Source organism: Lynx canadensis, chromosome B1 (genome assembly GCF_007474595.2).
Source record: "Lynx canadensis isolate LIC74 chromosome B1, mLynCan4.pri.v2, whole genome shotgun sequence".
Taxonomy (NCBI): Eukaryota; Metazoa; Chordata; class Mammalia; order Carnivora; family Felidae; genus Lynx; species Lynx canadensis.
The window spans coordinates 148528011-148552873 of NC_044306.2; the positions used below are offsets into that span (position 1 = coordinate 148528011).

A 24863-nucleotide genomic window follows, 5' to 3' on the forward strand; every position below is an offset into this window, starting at 1 on the left:
CTACACATGCTGTCAGATAAGATCCACCTGTGATCCAAACACTGAGAACTGACAGTTTCCATTATTTCTCTTATGGTCACCATTTGCACAACTGAATGGGAAGCAGGGTTGGGAGAGAGAAAACAATGGCTAATCCAATGGTCACTGATAACTGGATTTGCAATTGCAGCCAGAGAGGCAGCTTAGAGAGACACATAAATGCACACATTCACACTCTCATCCTACCCACATTGTCCATCTCCAAATCTATTATGGGTTCCCTTTTAGCACTGGCCTAAGCCCCGGCTGGGTAATAGGAAGAATAGTCTTTAGTTGCTATAGACAGATAATCCACCATATAGTTAATGCACTCATGGCTAATCAGGTATTAAATATTTAATATTAGTTCACATAATTCCCTCCTCTCACATACCTCTCACATAGGTAAATGAGATAGGGACAATGCCATAGGACTAAAACAATAACCAAGAAGTAGGAAAAGTGCCCCGAGAGACTTAAATAGCCTGAATAAGGCCAACTGCAGAATCTTCCTGGCTATGGTTCTCCTCACCCTCCCAGAAAAGAGGACAACATTCAGACATAGCACCATGTAATCATACTTTTAGAGTTGAAATAACCTTAAAACATTACATGATTCAACCTTTTCATTTACCAGTGAGCCAACTGAAGCCAAAAGCCAGTGAATAACATAGAGACTGGGACTCTTGGTGCTCCCAGACATAGAAGGTTTCCTTGCCCACTTTCCCACTAGTACTGCCATGGTACCAGCCCACCACTGCCATCCCTCCCGTCTTCCACTGTCTTCAAAACACAGAAGAAGAAAAAAAAAATGCGTCCTTTCAAGTTCGTAATTACCTAGAAGGAAAAAGGGGCTTAGGAATTCTCTGAAAATGTTTCTGTCTTATAGAATGACCAGTTTAAATCCACAACCCTTAGCTCCATAAACTGCCCCAAATATGAAAATGTTCTGCCTGTGACCTCTGTCCTCCACTGATCACCAATGGTCACTTTGAGAAACGGCAGAAAACTTTTAGTCTTTCCCTCTATGTCCTCCATTACACTTAACCAGTTAAAATATTTAGAACGGTTACAGAATTTTTAGAGCTAAAAAAAAAAAGCATCTTAAAGAAAATACAGCTCGACATTCTCACCTTACAGATGGATACACGAGCCTGGAGAGGTTAAAGTGATTTGCTTGTGGCAACACTGACAGTAACTGTATTAACAGGGACAAGGACCTAGACTTTCTCAGGGCAGTGCTCATCCCAAGGACGAAGAGCTTATGAAAAGCAGAGGCCAGCCAGGCTGTGTCTTCTTTCTCTCTCGCCTTTTCATAAGCTCCTCCCATCGCTTCTTGGCCTTTTGGCTAAGGTCAAGTGTGAAGCTCTTCCAACACCTTCCATTCTTCTCCTCTGTTCTTTCCACCTCCTATTCTCCCAGGTGCTTCTTCTCGTTCTCACCCATCTCCCTTTCTAAACTCCTTTCTGGCTGCAGAGGGAACAGACCTCATGCCTCCACAGAATGGCACATGAATTTCCCAAATTGCTCACAGCAGAAATCCAGAAGCAATCGCTCCCATGTACCCTTATGTCTCTCCACAGGTCCTGCCAGTCCAACCCAGGTGTCTCTTTTGTCTCCACGCTAGTATAACTGAAAAATCACCTCTCAGTTGAATCTCAGCAACAGTCTCCCACATTCATCTTTGTCCTCCTGGGATGTTCTCTCCATCTATCAGCAAAAGGGATCTTTTCTAAAAAATGCAAATTTGGGGGGGGCGCCTGGGTGGTTCAGTCGGTTAAGCATCAGATTTCGGCTCAGGCCATGATCTCGAGGTTTGTGAGTTCGAGCCCTGCGTCAGGCTCTGTGCTGATGGCTGAGAGCCTGCAGCCTGCTTCAAAATCTGTGTCTTCCTCTCTCTCTGCCTGTCCCCTGCTCGCACTCTGTCTCTGTCTCTCTCTCTCTCTCTCAAAAATAAATAGACATTAAAAAAAAACTTAATGTAAGTTTTGTCTGGTTACTTTCCTGCTTAAAACTCTTCTGCAATGGCTCCCCAGTGCATACTCAATAAAATCCTAAATCTTTAGCATAGCATAAAAGGCCGTGAATCATCAGGGTCTTATCTACCTCAGGCCACGTTCGCTCTGTTCACATGGTCCAGCCTCAATGTTCTCATTTCCACTTCTCAAATAGGCCTATCTCTTTCTCGCCTTTGGGCCTTCACACATGCCTGCCTGTGATGTTTCCATCATTCTTGCCCTAGATGGTTCCTGTGCATGCTTTAGAGTTCAACTTCATGTCACTCTATGGGAAATACATACCCGTTTCCCACCCAAACTCACCCACATACATGATCCGCTCTCTACATTATCACACCAACAACCTTGTCCTTAAATAATGACTGGTTTATTTGATCATACATTCATTGTGGCCTGCACTGGAATATGTTATGGCATTCAATGATACATGTGAGCCCAGAAAAGCAACATATCAGAATTTATATCCACAACTGTTCTTAGCATTTTGACAAGCTTAAAGAAAAACAAAGCGCTGTGCATCAGTTAAAGCTAATAAGAAGAGTTAACACAGATACTAATCAACTAATTTGTTGATTACTGGATATCAGTATTAGCTCCAGTCTGAAAGCATTCTGCAGTCACAGCAATCGCTGGCAATAAATTACAGGCAGGGAGTATATCCAAGGGAGGCAGTATCTTAAATTTACTGGGTTCATCCTGGGGACTTCAAATTAGTTTACTAGTACTCCTAGCAAAACTAGGAGACAGGGAGGCACAAATGCTATTTCTCTGTGGAAGAAAACTGAGGTTCAGAAATTAAGTAATTTGTCGATGGCTTACTGCCAATACCATAGTATTTTTCAGGTATTACCCAAGAAACCTCAGAGCATCTCTGGTAGGGAGATGAGAAGATAGGTCATTAACTGCACTTTGCATAAAGGAAATGTAACCACATAAGCATGATTGGCCTCATGTCACCCACAAAGGCAGGGCAGAGCCGGAAATAGAAATAGGTTCTGAGACTCCTGGTTCTCAACTATGTTCTCTAACCCACGGCATAGACTGGATAAAAGTACCTGAACAATCAGATACTGATCTAATTTGCCAAATACATGTATCCATTGGATTCAATTATAAGCTTTCATTCCACATCCCAGACATTGTCTCTATTTTTCAATAGGGACAGAATTACCTGTTGAAAATTTAATAATCAGCTAGAGGTGGGGTGGCGATTTAACAAAACTACAAATGTGCAGTTCTGGCCCTCTAAAGCTGATATGTTGGCCAATATCACTAAAATTCAAAATCTATTTTTTTCAGAAGTTTTGGCCTGCTAAAAGTTATTGAGCATTCCACCATGAAAAGAGTCAGTAAAACAATGTCTCAAGAGGCTGAAGTAGAGTCTATTCTCCTTTCAAAGTCAGCAGACTATAAAGAAAGGTGAACACATTGGATACAGCACTGCCTTCTAATTCTAACTCCATGGAAAGGTAAAAACAATTAACCAGATTTAAAAGCTTTTGCAGCTCTTCAGAGAAGGGAGTTATTTAAGTCACCTATACTGCTGATTCAATGGATATCACTCACCACGCTCCCTACCCTCGCCTTCATCCCATCAGGCAATCAGCAGCCTCAGGGGCACAGTGTTTGGAACCTCCTGTGAGCTCCTGTCATGGCAGGTTCTCACCTCAGTCCCCTAAATGCTAGCAGCCAAAAAAGCAAAATAATATTTTAAAAAATAAAACAAAACCCCACCAGCAAGCTCACCACAGCAACAAGAAAGCCTCAACTGAGCCTTACTCAGCTTTATTCTAATCTTCCTCTATTCTCTCTCATCAGACCCAATTCTCAATTCCCCCAGTGATTCTGCATTTTGTGATGACAAAAATGGGGAGATACTTAGCTCAGGTTTATTTCTATACTATTGCATAATCTCATTTAATTGGCACCTAAATTATATAATAACCAACAAAGAACATGATTATTCTAGTCTATGCTGGGTGGGAGGAGGAATATATACATCTCATATAAGATGTGTTTATTTATGTACATATATATTTACATATATATACAACTGACCCCTGAATCCTCTTCATTGGTGGGAAAGTGCCATACACTTACATCTTTTCCAAAAGAAGCACTTTTACAGGCTTTATTAGACAACAGCCACACACTTGTATTTTACTCTGTATACAATCATGGAAGACAATTTAACAAATTGGGGGCAATATGGATTAGAGCAGTGTGATTACGAAAATTAGATCTCGTGCCCAGAGCTTAAAGGCAACAAGAATGAGTCCAAAGAGAAATAGACAGCAGGCCTTGGGAAACTTCACTTGACCATTCTAGCTTGCCTTTTCCAACACAAGATGCAAGTGTGGTTAGGAAGGCAAAGGATAGCTGTTGGTAAAAATGAATTAAGCAAATAAAAAATATTTAAGCCAGTTAGAATTTTTTGGAATGATAATAATCACGGAAAATTATTGGTGAAATTGTATCAATCAGAAAGACAAAGTACAGAAAGTGATTCCGTATAAAGCACCCCAATGCCAGGTACAGCAGCAACGTAATTTCTGACAATTATTGCAACGCTTCTTTGGTAAATGGCATGTTCTATTATTCTCATTTTACAGAGCAAGAAACCCAAAATCCAAACTGCAATTTGCTTCCTTCACTTATGCAATGATTCAGCAATAGATCAGGCAAAAGTTTTAAAATTTTTATTCCCAAACTGATGCTGAGCCACCACGTTTCAACAACTTTAGCAAGTATTTTAATTTTTAAAAATGAGATAACAAAAAAATACACCAAACATGTCGCCAAATATCAAACAATATGTCTCATAAATATGACCAGATAAAAAGCTTCTAAAACAAAAATCTATAGACAAAATTGCTGCAAGAACATTATTTCGGAATTTCTGGATCCTTGCAGAACACAACCCAAGCACCAACTTCAATTTTTTATGGTTTACTGTGAAAAAAGAATATAGACACCTAGGACAGAAAGTGTCCTCACGAGGCCTTTAGCCCAAACTGTACTAACCGGGAAATTCTCTATAATTGGAAAGTTCTGGGAAGGAATGTCTCATTCCAGTTTCAAAACCCATAGAACTACCATCGGATTCCCTTGAAGCTAAAGAACTCTATATGCAAATATTTAACTTCACTGATGTGGCAGGAAGTGTCAAATAGCTCCTGAGCTAAGTGTTGCCTGCTTTAGGGACCCTGGCGGGCTTTCAGCTGAGGCCATGATGGGAAAGAAGCAGGGCACTGAGAAAGGTCTGTGTGAGCACAACCTGCTCTGGGAAACCCACGCTGTTATTCAAGGATCAACCCTTACACACCTCGCCACATTTCTTTAAAGCTCTCTGGTGGGTGGATACAGGTTTCTTTTAAGAAGGCTTTTCCTTCAGCAATAGTCGCCCAAGTGTTTCCTCTGTACACACAGTTTCTGAGCAATAAGAGCGAACAGCGGAGAAGAGGTCAGCAAAATGCAACCGGACACTTACACCCAGTGCTCAGAATAGCCCTAGCTCCAACCTGGCCCCTCCCTTCCCATCCGATAGGTTTTCATTCACTCCTTCTTGGCAATTACGTTTTCAACCATTGTAATTATTAACGAATGTCCACCCAGCCCCACTTTTTCCTTAGGATACTACCTCCTCCAATACACATAAATACGTCATCATGATATCCTCTAGGGAAAATAGGGTTAAGTCATTATGATTTCATGTCAGTAAAATTTTGAGATCCTGACCTCCAAAAAGACAATCATCACCATTTCATCAGTGTAACCTCGCTCTTCGAAAACCAGAGTGGAAGGAAAGAGAGTAATGCGGACATGTTTCAGGGTCCTCTTTTACTTATGAGTGTGGACATATAAACAATATAAATATGTCAGTGATCTCTGCAAAATCAAATAGCAGTAACAGCAAGGACGGGATCTTTAGAGGCTGTATTGTCTCGTTTGATTAAGAGTACTAAGGGAACCAAATTTCTGACTACAAATTTAAACAAAGACGTTATAGGAGTATATAAAGTAATTCTACCTATGCTTTACGTAGTTTGTATTATATATTCACTTATTCAATTCCTTCTTGTAACAAATATTTAGGAAACATCTACTCTGTCCCAGACCCTGCTCTGCTTTTTTGCTTTTATTTCTCTGAAAATAATCCTCCCTTAAATTCCATGAATCTTTAACAATTCTCTCCTTTAATGTCCATCAGTAGACATGGGAATTTGTAAAATTCTTCTTCCATTTGGACAGATGGGAGCACACTTCCTTCTGGACTTGGTTTTGAACAGAAGAGGAAAACCACCACAATATATCATAACAGCTTTGAGAGCACTGATCACAACTTCAGAAATGGAGACACATTTCAGCCAATATTGTCTTGCTGTATTTTATGCTTCCTGAGTTGCTGGTTAGACCATGTTAAGAAAAGGCCCCTCCTCATAAAGTCAGAGTTGCCAACGCCTGCTGGGAAGTTACCTAGCCCTGCAGAGCCAAGGCCTTATCTCAAAGGATAAGGTGGAGTTTGCTCTTTTCCCCTATTGCAAAATATGAGAATATTAAGTAATCTGTTTATATCATACAGATCCAAAATCTTGGCTGCCTTTTTTAAGGATAAAACATCCATAGGATTTCCTTCTGTTTGGAAAAAGCTACCTGGGACTCTTCAGATCTCAACCCTGGTTCACAGAATAAAATCCGGCAATTTCCCCTACGTGTGTTCGAAATGAAAACTTAGCGTGTTTGTCCCTCATGGCCAGCGTTTCTGGATCATTCTGGTGATGTCGATTACCAATTTGTCATCTACAGACCAATTCTGTGGAAGTGTCGAGGCTGGAGCTGGAGTCTTTTGGTACAGAAACAAGTATGAGTATCTGATACTATGACATTTTTAAATGAGTATATCCACAGTAACCCTTCTGTGCCAAAAAATGTTAACTTTACAAAACTATACATGCATACATATACACTGATACGAGGTAACCAATGAAAGAACAGATATAAAAGCTTCTCTTTATTTTAAAGATTAAAGTGGTACTTGGTTGCCTTTTTTAAGAGTATCTCTTTAAATCATTAACACAAATGCACACGAAGGAAATTATGTGAAAATGCGGTTTAGGTCTTTAAATATATCCCACATAAATTCATTATTTAAGCAGAGGATGACTCCTTTTCTGACTCACTCTATTCTCAGTGAGCTTTGCAGTTGATGGTTTTCTACTGAGTTTTTAGACCGTGGATGAAGCATCATGCCACCCCCAGAGAGTAAAGTTGAACCAAGTGAACTGAGGGTGTGGTTGGAAGGCTCAGTCTGTCGCCCCTTCACAGAACGACAGCGGTAAAAGAACTGCTGAGCTGAATCCAATGATCACAAATTAAGAGACCCTAAGAAGACTTTTAAAAGCACGAACACCTCAAAGTAACGAGAGCTACTGGACCTCAGTCACCCTCATAATCGCTTATTGGGAGCATATCTGATTGGTGCAAATTACTTCAAACAACAAAATTTTATTTTAAGTTTCCTTTTGCTAAGTGTGCTGCATTATACTTCAACCATGTTTACCCTAGAAGAGAAATACCTATGTGGATAAAAGGAAACATTTAATAATATAAATGAAAGGTAGGCCCACTCCTTGCACTTGCGCTTTCTGATGCTTAAAACTGGAGCCCTTACTCCTTCCGTAATTGCACCAGAAACTCAACCACTTCAGAACAAAGAGAAAAGTCTGCTTTCCTTCAAATACACCCTTCTCTTTGCAGTTAAAGCTATGAGATGGACTCGTGTCCTTGAGGAAAACAGTCCCTTTCAAACTATGAATCCTCATTAGAGGTCTTGACAGTTTTCATTCCCAACCACTGAGACCATGAAAAAGCCATAAAACCCATCCATTTCAACATCTTTATACTTCACCTGGAGTGACTATAAAATCTAAGTGATTCCACTCCCACAAGATGAAGCCAGGTGAGGAAAATGAGAGGGTCAGCTAAGAAGGCACTGAATTAGAAATAGTCCTTAAATGCAGTTTCAAGATTGTACTGTAGAAGAGCCTGCCCTGGTGGATATTCTCCACCAGATAACGACACCATAAGCAACCATCCTTAGAGGGTCTCAAAATTCAGGAACAGGCATCTCGTGAAACATGCCTCAAAAGAAGCATAATCAGCTCAGGCTCCAATCAACATGAAAGATAATCATTAAAACACAAGTCGTATCAGAATACAAAAATACACAATAGCCATGAGGCAAGTTCAATCATCACAAAGCCAAACCATTTTACAGATGTGTCTACCATGCTTTGTTGTCTTTCTGCTTCTTCTCAGAGAAACTTGCCTACAGATCTGTTCATGACGTTTGTGCTTGAAAATCGAGCATAATACCTTGGGAAATAAACTTCTTAGTGAACACCTTAAGAAACCCATGTACAATATCCTATTGCAGTAGAGTGCTGTCAATCCTACAGACCTTATAAACCCAAGAAGTGATTTACATCTCCTGTGAACTTAGCGAGAACATTATTCTCAAGGAAAACACACACACACGCAGTACATCTCATTCCCAAGCCTTCTCGCTGATTTTTCAACTTTAATTGTCCCGAAAGTATACATTCATTCAATCCTACCATATTTCTTACATTCATATGCTGTAACTTTAAGATTCTTATCTCCTCATTAATACTGGGACAGTGACAGAGTCACCACAACGGAGACTTAACACAGGGGCACAAGAATCTTAAGACAAAAGTTTTACTATTTTGCTCTCACTAACTTGACATTTTCCCACAGTCATGTTGTAAAAGTGCAAGGAACCCATAAAACAATATGAAAGAAAATACTGTAGTTTCCTTTTTCCTAAGTAACTTGGGCATCAAATTCTTATTAGTCAGAGTCAGGAACATAAATGAGGAAAGGAGGGAAATGGGGGGTGAGAAGACTACACAGTCAGAAGAAACTTAGTAAGCAAACGTGAGAAACATCGTAATGACCACACTATTCCAACTATTCCAGGAGGCACGAGAGCATCGCGTGCCCAGGACCTGGTCTTCAGTCTGGTTGAAGAATCACTCCAGAACACACAGTATTCTTTTTTCCAACCCCCCCACCCCCACCCCACTGGTCCAAGTTTTGGGTAGGCATTAAATGTTTACCAAATGGTACCAATCAGACTACAGTTTCCAAAACACGTATGAATTGTCTCTCAGGTGATTCTAAAGGGCAGAATTTATGACATAGTTCACTTGCAAGTTTCATTTAACTTTAGGAATACTGTCTACAACTCTGATTATTTTTTTTAAATCTCTTTGTAAATATTTATAGTACCTTGTATATCTGTGATGCCCTCACATTATTACTTGAAAAAATATTAATTAAGCCCTATCTTTTCACTATCAAATAAACAGTATTATTCCCACATTATTGATAAGTCAAAAGACAAGAAAAGAGAGGCACACTAAAAGCATAATAGCACTAACTAAAATTTAACTCTTATTTTTTTTTTTTTAACAGACACTGGGAAACATTAACAAAAGAGGTCCTGGAGGTTTTTTAAGTAAAAAACTGTTTGTCCATCATTTCCTAACTGAAACTCATCCATGATTACCCCTCTGTCTATCCTCAGTTTACACCCATTTTTGCTGCAACAATGATATCATTCTCCTTCTATAACATCTGTTTCTCTACCCTGCAAGCTTTAGGAAAGAATATTAGAAGATGCTGCCAAATACATTTAGATAAATCTAGCAGCTTCTTTGAATTAGTCATTGCAAGGTGGTAACTATCTGGCGAAACATATATTTTAGACAGAAAGGCACAGCTACCATAGGCACCTGCTTCAAAAGTAAGACACCCCCCTTTTTTTAACCATGCAGGAACACACTGATTCAGATTCTAATGGTCCAATGAAGTTCTTAAAATTACTTTCTGTGTTGAGGCAAAATGTGCAGGCTAATAAAACTCCATAGAAAAGCTTTCATTTTTAACTTCAAGAATATAAGATCTATGAAATGTATGGATGCTATTATCTACAAAGACACGAGTGTATGAACATATACCTCCCCAGCCCCATGAAGCTCACCTTCTACTTCTTCTTCATCACACACATGTTTAAGGAAGGAGGCTCCTCTGTCCAGGACAGCTTCATCCTCCATCCTATAGTAATAAAAAAGAAAAAAAGAATGCTCAGACTTCTCCTGGAGTGAGCCACTTGAAGTAGCCCAGCTTCTGGGCAGGTTAACCTGCAAGCTGCTGTTCATGTTAACAGGGCAGAGTCACTCTTCCTTTGGTGTCTGCTACTCCTTCACGCAGCTCCTCTTAGCTGGTGCTTGAGAATATGCCGGTCCCACATAGCTTCAGTTCTAACCTTGAGAGGGCACCCACATGGACAGGTGAGAGAAAATCATCTCAATCCCATAGGCTGGATGTTAGGGGTTCTCCCTTTGGGATTTGCAAAAAGGGAAAAAAAAAAAAAAAAGATGAAAGCAAAAAAAAAAAAAAAAAAAAATACCAAGAGAGGAAGTTTGGTTTGTCTGGAGTGCTCGTGATGATCGTTTGTGGAAATCCAGCTTCAGTGCTTAGCTCTTTAAACACCCACTGCATAAAAATGTATACCCTCACACACACACACACATGCACACCCACCCACACACAGAAAACGACAGGGAGTTAGGCTAGTGCACAGTGGGAGCCTAGCTTCCAGCCAGCCTCTTAATACCAGCACAGCCCAGTATTCTCTGTTGAGTGGCAAGCTTTGAGTCACATGTTGGCCTTACGGAAATCTGACATCTGAGGATTATCCAGCAACCCGGCTTCAGCAACAGTCACATATATATGCCACCCATTCATTCATTTTCCACATTCTTATCACACATCTCTACGTATATCTATCCTGTTAACTCTTCCCTGAAGGGCACAAAGTTCTTCGGTTTATAGCCACATTATGCTGTCCTCCTATCTCCTTACATAATAGGATCTGCTCTGCAATTTCATATGCTAAATAAGACCTCAGAATCCATCCAAGTAATGACAGCGTTTATACGGCCTCCTGATGCCAAACATGTTTCTTAGTTTATAGAATGAGTTAAGGTTTATTTCCATACTCTGTGACTTCTTTTCATTGCATTAACTTTGACATGCAGAATTCCATGAACTCTATTTATAGACAAAGCAGAAAAAAATCCCGAATTGCTCAAATGCTGCTTGTGTCGCACCGGTCTAGAAACAAAGAACTTTCTCTGGAGACAGCTGCTCTATGTCATACCGTACATAAGCTCTGCCAGAGAACCAAATGTTCACTCTGTATTCTATTCATCCAATTATATGCTCAGGCACTGAATATTGTAAGTCTGTTTTCCATATTGTCCGTATAACTTATTCTTGTGCTTCAGATATTTGTTATAATCTATGTGGATATGCACTGAATTCACATTTTCCTCTTTTCTATTTTAGGAGCATATCCATCTTGCAAAGCAACCATCTGAGCATAAAAAGTCAGAAATTTGGTGTCAGGTAGACTCGGATTTAAAAAATCTGGCACTTCCACTTAATATATGTATCACCTGGAGCAAAGTATTTAACTCTTTGAGCCTCAGTTTTTCCACTTATGAAACTGGGGTAACAATATCAACCTCGTAGAATTGCTTTGAGATTCAAATTAGGTAACATACGTGAAAACACTCAGTTTTGTGCCTTGTGCCTACTACATGTTTAATGAAGGTAAGTTTCCTTCCTTTCTTCTTTCCTTCTTTCTTTTTACCCTGACCTTTACTGGTGAACAGTGCCATTAAGAAACTTATTACCTTTGGGGCACCTGGGTGGCTCAGGCGGTTAAGCATCTGACTTCCGCTCAGGTCATGCTCTCGCAGTTCCTCAGTTCAAACCCCACCTTGGGCTCTGCTGACAGCTCGGAGCCTGGAGCCTGCTTCGGATTCTGTGTCTCCCTTTCTCTTTCTGCCCCTCCCCTGCTTGCACTCTGTCTTTTTCTCTCTCCCTCAAAAATAAACATTAAAAAAAAATTTTTTTTAAAGAAACTCATTGCCTTTGGACATCTGCAGAATATCTTCTTTCAGGGATATGGGTCTTGTATGCAATAGTTTATCCTGATATATGTCTTTTTCCTTCTCTATACTCAAACTAAAAATATGAAACTAATTGCAAATAGGACATAGATCAGCCATCAGGATTATAGTAGAAAAGAAAATGCCCTGAAGACTTGAGAAGTCAAATCATTTACCAGCCTCCCTGAGCTTCAGATTTCCATAAAGATTAAATGATACAACATATTTACCAATTCATCCAGGCACTCCTCAGAGGGAGGGGGAATGTATTCATTAATATGACAGATAAAATTCCTAATAAAATAATAATAAAGAGATGAACAAGGTAATCTTAGATAGCATTAAGTGCTTTGCACAAAATATAATGAGGCAGGGGGTTACTTGGCATAAGGTGGTTCAGAAGACGCTTCCAAGGAGGTGACATTTGAGGAGAGACAAAAATGATAGGGAGGAACCAGGTATTTAAAGATGTGAGGGCAGAGTGTTCCAAGCAAAGGGAACAGCAAACGCAAAGGCCCTAAGGTAGGAACAAGTATAGCAAGTTCCAGGATGAGAAATGAGGTCAGTGAGGTTGGACAGAGAGAAGGTCAACAGTAGTTGACAATACCGGAGGAAACAGGCCCATGCAGGCCATGGGAAGTAGTCGAAATTTTAGGTGTTGTGGAAGCCACTGAAGAATTTTGTTTTGTTTTTTTGTTTTGTTTTGTCTTATGAGGTAAAGCTAACATATAACATTAGTTTCACATGTACAACATGATTCAATTTTTGTGCATATTGCGAAATGATCACCACAGTAAGTTTAGTTAACATCTGTCACCACACCACCATACAAGATTTTTTTCTTGTATGGAGAACTTTTGAGATCTACACTCTTAGCAACTTTCAAATATGCAGTACAGTATTACTGACTATAGTTAAGAGTTTTAAGACAGAAAATGACCCGAGCCATTTTACCTTTTTCAAGAATCACTCTGACTGCTATGTGAAAAGTGGATAATCAGGAGACCAAAGAATCCAGGAAACTATCTTAGGAACCCAGGGAAGGCTGTGGGAGAAACAGGTTGTGGGGAAGGAATCAACAGTTCTTTCCTGGCCACTTTACGGTGGGGATGCTTATTTCATATGAAAAAAGGAGCCGTCAGGGACACAGCTAAATGTCCAAGTCTGGAGCTCACGAGCCTAGGGCTGGAGGATCAATGAACAAAGCTGGTAACCTGCACCTATTACTGGATGAGCTCATGCAGGAAGAAAATATAGAAATCGAGGTACAGACTGAAGACCAAGTGCTGGACCATGTCAACATTTATAAGCCCAGCAGAGGAACAGTCAGAGGTAAAAGAAAAACCAGAAAAGATTGATGTCAAGGAGGTACTGCTACTAAGAGGCTGAGAAAGATGGAGACAGAGAAGTAAAAACTTGACTTGGCAACATGGAGGTCATTGCTGACAATGACCACAGCACCTGAAACATACCACAGTGCTAGACACACAGAGGGCATTCAATCAAATCCTTTTCTCTTTCCTCCCTTATCCCCTCAGTCATTTGGCAAATATTTACTGAGTACCTACTAGGTGCCAGGCATACTGCTAGACACTGGAGACACAGTGATGAGCAAGACAGATAGGGCTCCGCTACAATCCCATCTGCCTTCTCGAGGATTTCCCCTAGCAATCTGGAACAGTCAGTCTAAAGGGCAAGAGGTCATTAGCAACACACTTGTAGACATAGAGAAGGATGGCAGCTTAATGGGGAAACTTTTTTTGAAGACCTCAGAAGCACAGCAAAATCCTGGAGGGCTATACTACTGCAGGCATGTGAATAGTCCTGTCTCCCCTTTGGAAAACAAAGAGCAGTTTAGCCCACATTTCTTCTCAGCACTAACCCTTTCCTGTCTTAGCGGTCTGTCTACAGGATCCAACAATTTCCTGTAGAACATCGCTTCTGCACCCCACCACAATCAAGCTGATCCTAAAGTCCTTTAGTGACATTTTATGCATTTCCTAAATAAAATGTTTGGCCTCTGTACCTAAGCCCTTCCTAAAATGGCATGCAACAAGCAACTGAGGCAGAAGTAAAGGAAGAAAATCAGTAGCTACTGAAGGAGACCAAGGAAAGTTTAATGCCCAGAGCCCTCTTCCTAGGTGGAGGAGGAACCATCGAGCCTAACTGAAGCACTGTCCTGTGCACCATCTGAGTTAGCGAAAATAATGATGGGTGCATTCCTTGGCTCTTTGATACATATTTCACATTCCCTCCAAGACTATACATAGCAAGTAATCAGAAACCTAGTTCCTTCCGAGGGACAATGAGGAGCGTCTGGAAGCAGCCTCTTCCCTGTAGGAAGCGGGAAAAAAAAGAGCGCCACAGACTGAAAACATAAAACCTGCGTGTCACAGTGGCCTTTCTCCAAAGCAGCCCTCTCCTCTTCACAAGCAAGTGCCTCCGCACCAAGTTACAGGGGACTTAACAACTTTCTTCCATCTTCATACTGACAAACGTCAATTATTTGGGTTTGTGTTCCCCTTCTAAAAGCCTCTCCACAGTTGCTTGCTATTATTAGTAAGACAGAGATATCTTTTAACATGACCATCTGACCCAACCAGTTTTCCCTTCTATCAGGAGGAAGAAATTAACTCATCCAATCCCTAAGCAGGCCCCCAAATCCATTTGTAAAGTGTTCCTTTCACACGAGCTGCCTCTGCTGCAAACAAAGAAAGAAGGGAAGGAGCATGCTTCTAAAACAGCTCCCCGAGCTGCTCACATCGCCAGCATGAGGCAAAGTTCAGAATAGATTTGGAAGCTTCTCACCAGCATCACGGGGATAAGGGTCATACCAGTCAGTATAAAATCCACATGGGGCCCGTGCTGCCTTCCTTCCACAGGGCCTCTGACAGAAGAAGGCAGGCCCCTTCCTCCAAAGTCCACACCCAACGTGGGGTTTCTCTTATTCTCCGTTATTCTGGGACACTAACATGATTTAACTGTAACACATGTCAAATCTGCTGCCAAATGGACCGGCTTTCACCAGCCGGTCCTCATCACTGAGCAGGCTTGTAAGGGTGACTTAAGCCCGGCACGAGAAACATTTGTGCAAAACTGTCAACCATTGGGCCTCGGGCACCCATCTACATTCCACCCCTCCGAGTTCCCACCCCCGGAGCCCTCGCCAACTGCCAACGTGCTCACCAGCTAGTCCACACAGCGCGAGCAGCTGCCACTCAGCCAGTCAGCAAGTGGCGGGCTGCCAGCACTCAGGCTTCAGGACGCAAGCCTGCCCGTCACAGTGCTGCTAAAGGTTGAAGGTCTTCGGGCGCGCTGGCCTCTAGATTCGCCTCATTTGCCCTCCCACCGCCCTGCTCCCACCCCTCCCGCTATGCCTCCCACGGCAGCATTTCACTGTCTCTATAGTAACAGCATCTGGTTTCGGGGTTAGAACTTCACACGGAGCGATTCTCCTCTTAACCTCCAGCTTTTGCCGAGGGATGCACTAGCCAAAAGGCCACTGCTTGAGGCGGGGCTACCTGTCCCCTGGTCATGTGGTGAGCTGCAGGGTCCCAGCAGCAGCAGCAGCAGCAGCAGCAGCAGCAGCAGCGCTCAGAGCCGGACGAGAGGAAAACAGATCCTCCAACCCTGGCACGCTGGCCCGTGCATGAAGGATCCACTCTGGGGCTTGCAGCCCCAGATCCAAAGCCCCTGGCCCTCTCTTCTCGACGCCCTCCACACTGGGCCTTTCTGACAACTCCCAAAAAGACACCAGGGGATGGTGTCCTATGGAAGAGAATAGCTCCAGGTTTTACATGTCCATACCTGAGTCTGACAGTGCTGATTCTTTCTGTTCATACAGCTCAAAGTGCATTAGTTAACCTCGTATTTTAACCCACCCCACTTTATCCTCACTAGCTTGATCTGTTTACAACATGCAATGAACCCCATAATCTCTCACTTTACTGCAGCCTTCCTGCACATAGCAAATGTTTAAACAGTTCTTTACCCACATGCCCTCACACACACCAAAGTGATGCATGCAGAGGGGCAGACAAATACTAGAATGTAAGGAGTTTTATTATCATTGGCCATGGCTGCCATGAAAATTATATCTTCGGCATGCACGAGGGCCTTTACTTAGGGACTAAGAGGTGTCAGTCTCAAATCTCAGAACTCAAAAGCAGGTCGTCCCTGCAACTTTGCCAGTTGTGATCTTAAAACAGAGGGGAGGCAAAAATCAGCATTTTCACAGGTCTTTTTCAGGAGCCACACAGAAAGCTACAATCAGTACTGACATCTAAAATTATACACTCACACACATATCTCTGAATTCTATTCCCTATTCAAGTCGTCTCTAAGAACTGGGGAACGATTTTCATTACAAATCATTTACAAACATGATGTTTTCTTTCAAATTTTTTAAACTGCGCAGCGTTTTATTGGTGCCTTTGTTGTTTTGGAAAATCTGCTTTCCACACTTTCAACATACAATTAGAGAACAATATCAAGTCTCCAAACCTTAGGCGACAGACAGGGGTGATCGAGCTCTGTGGCTGCAAAGAACACTGCCATCTTTTGGCGACACGTGTTCACTACAGGGAAGCGGAGGGCAAGGACAGAGGAAATGCTCCAAGTGTTCCCTTCGAAACTTCAGCAGGTCTCACAAGGGCCTTTCACTCCCCAGGGAGGAAGAGACAAGAACACAGCTGTTGATTTAACTGTAGAAACTGCTAGAGCTCTGGACACGCATGTTGGGGGAAAGAGACATCAGCGTGGCATACCTGACAGGCATGACTAATGGCAAGAGAAGAATCCCCAAGACCAGCTGGCAGCAAAGCAAAGCAAATCCTGTCCGTGGAGTTCAGGAGTGCCCTAATCAGTCTGGAAATTTACACAGGCCCAGGGCCAGGGAGAAATGGGTGACGGCCCCATACGAAATCAGACTGCAGACTGGATAAAAGGTGAAAGTGTAATCCGGAGCAGGATCATGCAAACACAATTCTGGATTTATGAACTGCATTAAAAGTTCATTTGTACTCTTGGGCACTTATCCCAGAGAAATGAAAACTTATGTTCACACAAAAACCTGTACACTATTGTTCACAGCAGCTTTATCTGTAATAGCCAAAAGCTAGAATTAGCCCAGATGTCTTTCAACAGGTGAATGTTTGAACAAAGTATGGTACATCCATACCATGGAATAATGCTTAGCAGTAAAAGGAACAAACTATTCATACACAAAACAATTTGAATGAATCTCCAAGAGATTATGCTGAGTGAAAAAAGCGAATCCCAAAATGGTTACATATCGTGTGATTCCACTTGCATAACATTTTTTGAGATGACAAAATTCTAGATACGAAGGAAGGACAGATTGGGGTAGCCAGCGGATAGATATTGGGGGGATGCGGTGGGGGGTGTTTGTGGTTATAAAAGGGCAACATGAAGGATCCTGTGGAATTGACTCTAGTTAGTCTTACCTGTGGTGGTGGTAGGTAGCTACCTACACGGTGATCAAATTATACACAACTTAATATACACATACAAACTCACAGAAAAATGCGGGCAAGTAAAACTGAGGAAATCTGAAGAAGTTCAGTGGATCATATCAGGGCCAATATCTTAGTTGGTGACATTGTACTGAAGTTTTATAAAATGTTAACATCGGGGAAAGTGGCAAAGTGTACAAACAATCTCTGCATTATTTCTCAAACATGCACGTGCATCTATAAATCGCTCAATAAAAATTTCAAAAAGTTCTGCTTTTTTAAAAACATTTTCCTCAGGAACATTATTTTACATGAGGGTCACGATACTGAAGGTGGCCCATCTACATGTACGCGGAGTCAGGCAAAACAGCACAGATCCCAGATGCACTCTGTGGTAACCGTGTAACCTTGGCAAAGTCAGCTAACCTGTCACTTCAGTGTCATTTTAAATGAGCTTAAAAACACTTCCTAAGACATACAAGGGATTAATAAGTTCCTGGAGTAAATAAACTCAATTAATTTTAGCTGAATCTGAATCGAAGGTCCCCGGGGCCCAGAGAATGTCAGAGAATTAACAGTCCTACATGGACCCGAAGGCCTTAATTCTGTCTCCAGGAGCAAACACATGGGAACGCCAAGCAGGGAGACCGGCGCTAACCTGTCACCCATCACCAAAAGGCTCAAACTCCTCTCTCCCATCTTCTCCCTGCTGGGACAAGGTCTCCTCTACTCGGTCCTCAGACTGATGACTGGGCTCTTTTGAAAGGCTGCAACAGACTCAGCAACATAAAAAGAACTGGTAGCAAAGTAGACATAGGAACTATGGGGTGACGAAAGGTGTGGAAGTTGAGGGGCAGTGGGGCGGGGGGCGTGTTGACAGATGAAGGGAGAGATAACTGGACAGGGCATTGAATGCTAAACAGGGAACGACTTGCATGACCCCCCTCAGATGCCTCCCCTGATTTAGCCCACACCCGCGGCCATACCCTCTTTAATTGTTTTAGCGAGCCTTTCCAGGCGCTTCCACAACCACTGCACGCTGCCTCTGAGCAGAATTCCACTTGAAGAACAGAGAGGTCTGATTCCTCTCGGTGCAGATATTCAGCGCCTTGCCCTTTGAAAGTTCTCTCGGAGTTTTTGCTGTTGGGGGCAGGAAAAGTAGGCTCGCTTCTCACTTCTTTTAACTTTCAACTGCCCTTCTTCATGTGTGCTGCTGTGAAAATCAGAAAGGCCCTAAGAGAGGGTTCAGGCAAGATGAAAAGGCTGGGGAGGCTCCATGTGAGAAACCAGAAGCACAGCAGTGGGCAGGTCTATCCTCTCCCCCTTCCTCCTCTCCACTGCCAAGTCTTCAGCCAAAAGCAAGAGCCCAATCAGCAGCAGAAAAAGAGAAGGCAGCGGTAAACCTATTGGTTTAGGTAAACCAATAAAGAAACTCATAGTAGCTACTTGTAGAGGAAATTGGGATCTGAAATGTCAATACAAACCTTGAGCTCTGGAAATTTTAGCCAAACTTCACATGTTATACATAATTATTTATAGCAATTAGTACAAGAATAGCACCGATAACTAATACCCACAGTTAATTCATACATTTCATTTCAGTCTATGATTCTGCAGACATTTATTGTGGACTTTACCATGGCTTCAAGTCAGATGCAGGTTGGCAGGTGGACAGGGAATCAGGAGAAGGAGTTTGCTCCAGGACACAGTGCTGGGAGGCAGCTGGATGGTGCTGGTCAGGTACACCTCCTGACCTACCCACGTCTGAAACTCAGAGCGGACTCTGGAGAAAGGTGCCTTCCTTTCCGTCCTCTACCCCATGCGGTGGCCATACTGCTCACATCTCCCATCCTGAACCACCACAGCTGCTGGCAGGGATGAGGTTCCTAGCATTTGACTGAGTTCTCACTAGCTGCCAGGCACTGTGCTAAACATCATGTGTGCATTTTCTCTTTCTCAATGCTGTCAAATTTTGTCGGACTGATTCAGTAACAGGACTGAGAATTCCGGCCAAAGGATTTCAACACCTAGAACAATGTAGGAACTGAGATTAGGGGGCTCTCATCATCCATTAATTTGGAGGGGAAAAAAAATTCCCACTTTTAAACACTTACCACATGCCAGGCATTGTACTAAGCACTGTACAATGTTGTTGGTTTTTTTTATTCAATCCTTATGACAATTCCATGAGGTAAGTACTTTTCACATACCCATTTTAGACTTAATGTACTTTGACGTTAAGTAACTTACTGCAAATCACACAGTACAATGTGATGTGAGAAGACCAAGCAGGCCATCTAAAGCAGTCCACAATTTTAAGCACTCCACTATATTCCTGCATAACTAAATAATCCATGTCTATTAGACACTACCTTCAAGAATTTTTTCATATCACTTAACTGAAATATGCTTACAGACGACATCACTTACAACTCACCTCTTTCTTTCTCTTGCTTTGCCTACTGGTCAAAGGTTGAAGCATCTCCTAACAGGCCTCTCTAATAAATATCTTTATTCTTATTTAGCAAACACTTAGTTTGAGCTTACTGTGTGCCAGCCACTGCTATAACTGCTTGACAAATGCTATTAGTTCAATCAATTCTCACAATTGGTACAATCCAATGACATAGGTACCATTTTTATCCTCATTATCTCTGAAGCACAGAGACACTAAGTAACTTGCCCAAAGTCACACAGCTAATAACTGTTGAAGTCAGAATTTGAACCCAAAGCAGTCTAGCTCCACAAGTCTGTGTTCTTAGCCACTGCATATCATGCTGCCTCTCTTTGGCTGTTTTGATTAATCTGTTCCAAACTCTTTAGGAACTTGGGATCACAAATATTAAACAGACTTTTGGTGAAAGAGCAGACTCATCAAATACCTACAGAGTACACAGACCCTTGACATTCATGAGACATTGCCTCCCCAACCTTATTTTGCAAGTGTCCAAATTCACAAATATCCCAGTGCACAATTTCTGATATATCTTGTGGTCAAGTATAACTCTATGAGTTTCGGAATTCTCAAGGGACAGAAAGCAACCAGGGTGACCTGAGACGCAAGGAGGTAAGCCATCCACTAGGCTCAGCCTGGGCTCACCACAGGCACAGAAGTTCACCACATGCATCGCTACAAATTATGAATGACTACACAGTGTAACCATTCAGGGCTACCAGCAAATAGCTGAAGTCACAGCTGTTAGGTTCACACACGCCAAGGATCTACCATATCAAAAGCAAGAGTACATCACTCACCATATGAGTGATGCTACTAAGCAGAAAACAACTTTTATCTCATAAAATTTATGAGCAGTGTTCACTATTGCATGAACAACAAAGACACTTCTCTACTCTTTGTTCCCTTACTAAAACACCTCTTTCCTTAAGGCTGTTCAAAGTGTGGCCTTCATTTTCTGCAAGGAATCCCTCATTGTGTGAATGTCATCAAATTTTCCAGAGTTTAACTCGTTTATTCATTCATTTCAACAGTCTCTTGAGCATCTATAACAAGGCATTATCCTAGGCACTAAGGATGAATCCATGGTGGGAAATGGACAATTAACAAAATTTAAAAGTAAACTGTATAAAATAGAAGGTGAGTCTCCTATGAGAAAATGTAAGTCAGAAAGAGAGTTAGGGCGTACTGGTGGGACAAGGACGGGGTGAGGGTGGGATGTGGAGGGGGCAGTTTTTAATAGGTAGTTAGAAATATCTCACTGAGTGATGGTTGAGCAAAGATCTGATGGAGGTGAGGAAGTGAGTACATGAGGGAATGGCAAATGAAAAGGCCTTGAGGCAGGAAGGAGCTGGCAGATTCTTGGAACGTCAAGGAGACAAGTGACTAAAGGAGAGTGAACGTGGAGAATAGGACATAAGGTCAGAGATGTACAGGTAATGAAAGGGCACGCTGCGTGGCCTGGGAGGCTGTTCTAAAGCCTTGACATTTACTCTGAGCAACTAGAAACCACTGAACAGTTCTGAGCAGAAGTGATTATTTCCTCAAGCTTACAGTCTTCTTTACTTTTTAAATCTTTGTCATTATGTAAACATTTCCAGGAAGGTCTTTCCTGGAACCTAGTTCTACTCAGAAGGTCTTCCAGGGGCCATAGCTAGTGTAGCACAGAAGTTACAGGCGGTCTACTGGCTCAGTGTCCCACAACAGCCAGGCCAGAACCTGATTCAGTCCTGTGTCTGTAGATCAAAGAGTGGACCAACACACCATAAGCCCAGTGTCTAGTGTGACTTGAGCCTTACAAAGGTGCTGAGCAACGTGTCAGTGCTCAGAAGTAAAGCCACTCCGCATTCCATATCCATATAATCTTTGTTAACTTCTGCCAACTAGCCTTGAAGTTCATGACTCAAGTAGTTGCCACCTGAATCCTTGCCTACATAAATTTATCCTGGGGATGGCAACATTGGTGTTAGAAGATGCCAAAGCAGATGATTGATACATAGGTATCAGGTAGCATGGAATGGACTTATTGATGGCTTTTTAACAGCTATGATTCAAATCTATGCTTTAAATAATAAAGGAATACATCTGAACCTGTTTCTAACAATAACTTTTCTAAGTTAATTTTATAAGAATGGGAAGGACACAGGAAGACTGCCAATTCCATACTCAGACCTACTCCATTTTGGGGGGAAATGCCCTCGACTTGCCATCTCTGGCCTAAGGACAGAATAAATGCTTATTTGACCCTAGTGGCTTCCTTTGTTGTCAAGGAGCCAGCCCACCCCGCAGAAGTATGGGACTCTTCAACCTGAAAACACCCTCTTTGACCTGGTAGGTATAAAGAGACCAACAGGCATAACTATCAAATGCAGTATGTGTCTTCAAACAAATCAACTGTTTTAAAAACTTTTTGGAGACAATCAAGCAAACTTGAACATTGAGCATTAGATGACACCAAGGAATTACTGTTAATTTTATCAGGTATGATAATGACACTGAGGTTATTTTTTTAATGTCTTTATTTCTTAGAAATAAACACTGAAGTATTAATTGGTGAAATGATACGATCTGGGATTTGTTTTAAAATACTCCAGCAAAAAAACAAGAGGATGGGGAGGAATGTGAAACAAGACTGCCAATGTGTTGGTGATTGTTGAAGCTGGGTAATGGGTACATAGGGGTTCACTGTACTATTTTCTTCTCTTTTTTTGTTCATGTTTGAAATCTGCCAAAATAAAATGCTTCTTAAAAAACTTTAAAACTAGGGGCACCTGAGTGGCTTTGTCAGTTAAGCATCTGACTCCTGATATTGGCTCAGGTTGTGATCTTGCAGTCATGAGATTGAGCCCTGCATCAAGCCCCGAGCCCCGTGTCAGGCTCTGCACTGGTGGAGACTGTTTGGGATTCTTTCTCTCCCTGTCTCTCTCTCAAAATAAATAAATAATAAAAATTAAAAAAAAAAAAAAAAGAAAAAACTTTAAAACTCTCCTATATAAGCCTCCCTTCTTCTATGCCCAATGCTCTCTCAAAATAAATAAATAATAAAAATTAAAAAAAAGAAAAAAAGAAAAAACTTTAAAACTCTCCTATATAAGCCTCCCTTCTTCTATGCCCAATGCTCTCTCAAAATAAATAAATAATAAAAATTAAAAAAAAGAAAAAACTTTACAACTCTCCTATATAAGCCTCCCTTCTTCTATTCCCAATGCATTCCAGAAAACACGTATGAACACAAAAGTCATAGCAAGTAGATTTACATGTTATAAAGATAGTTCTGTATCTAAAGAATAAAAAAAACTCTAAAACCCATATTAATATCCTTCATTTTAGACATAATAAATAAAAATGTGTGTTTGGCATTTCAACATGTTTTTTCTTTTCCTTCACACCTTAATATACAGGCTCTAATGCAACGAGCACTTGATTGACTGGCATGGCTAATCCTATCCACCTTAGTCAAAACAAAACAAAGTTTATGAGACCTATGTGTCTGAGCACTAGCATCAGCATTTTCAGTTTTTCTCCGCATTTGTGTAAAATGGCACAGCAACTGCAACAGAGCACTCAAATACGTGCAGCAGAAAACACTGAGACGCACATAAACCTGGTGATGCTGACAAAACTGGACCACAAGCTGTGTGCAGTGCCACCCAGAATTCACTGCTAATCTCCCTCCACCCCTCAGTGAACACACAGAAAAGCACAAGCAGAATGTGAAAGGTGAATTATGGGGGTTCGTATACGTCCAAGCATGGTCTGTATGAAAGCTGAACCCATGAAAGTCAGGACAGCCTGTACGTACAAATATCTATCTGTGCACGACCTTGGAAGAACAAAAAGTACCTAAAAACCATCATAATCCTCCTGCTGCTGGACATTGGTGGGGTAAAAGGGAAAAGCACGAGAAGGATATTCTTGGTGACACCATATTATTCTCTTCTTGCCAAACACAGACACCTATTTTTGCCAAAGAAAGATTATTACATTTGTTGGTTACGTTACAAAGCCAACTCACAAAAATCAACTTACTGCAAATGTAGCCAAATTATAGTAATAATAATATAAGCTAATGTAATAAGTGCTTTTTTTGAGTTATTTAAACCTTACTATCAGCCCATAAAATAAATGCTATTAATATCCCCATTGCACAGTTGATGAAATTAAGATTTAAAGATATAAGCGAGTTGACAAGGTTATAAAGCCTCTACGTGATAGAACCATATAGGTTATCAACTAACAGCATTAAAATGACTAATAACAGTATAGTGCTATAAGGATCGCTTTAGGTACACGATAGGTGAAACAGACTTGCATGGGCTCAGATGAAACCCTATACATCACTCTAATATCATTTTCAATGGAGAAATATAGTTTGGGTTCAAACAACCATATATAATTATGGCACTCCAACAATAATTTGGAAGCAGAATGCATTTGGTTAGAAAGATCATCAAACGAATAGCTGAAATTAGAGAATAAATGCCAGTGTTATCTCTAATAGATAATCACAAATAAAATTAACCACAGGCAGTTGAAATGAACCTACTCCAAGAAGAAATTACATACACATATATTCTAAGGCAACTTTTTACATTTGTTTCTCTCCCTATTACAAAAATCTATCATCTGGATAAACACAGGACAGCTAAAGACTACAGTAAAACATCAATTCATTCTTGAAGATCTGCTCAGCATTGTAACACTCCCTCTCTGAACATTTGGGACTTGCTTGTGAGCTATTACCAACTTGAATCAATTTCTCAAGCCACTAATTAAAAAGGAAGAATTATTTCTTCATTTGACTATCAGAAAAAAAAAAATTCCCTTTGCCAAGAAGAGTCCTAGAAGAAGT

General features: G+C 41.3%; 1 protein-coding gene across 2 annotated transcripts in view; it reads right to left on the reverse strand.

Annotated features, from left to right (window-relative positions):
• Positions 1-24863, reverse strand: part of SLC4A4 (solute carrier family 4 member 4) — a 348118-nt gene that overhangs the window by 293282 nt on the left and 29973 nt on the right. For both annotated transcript variants that reach the window (XM_032592973.1, XM_030313719.1), the window contains exon 2: positions 10105-10178. In XM_032592973.1, the coding sequence (XP_032448864.1) occupies positions 10105-10177 (73 nt within the window). In that variant the 5' untranslated portion in view covers position 10178. The remainder of the gene's footprint in view (positions 1-10104; positions 10179-24863) is intronic.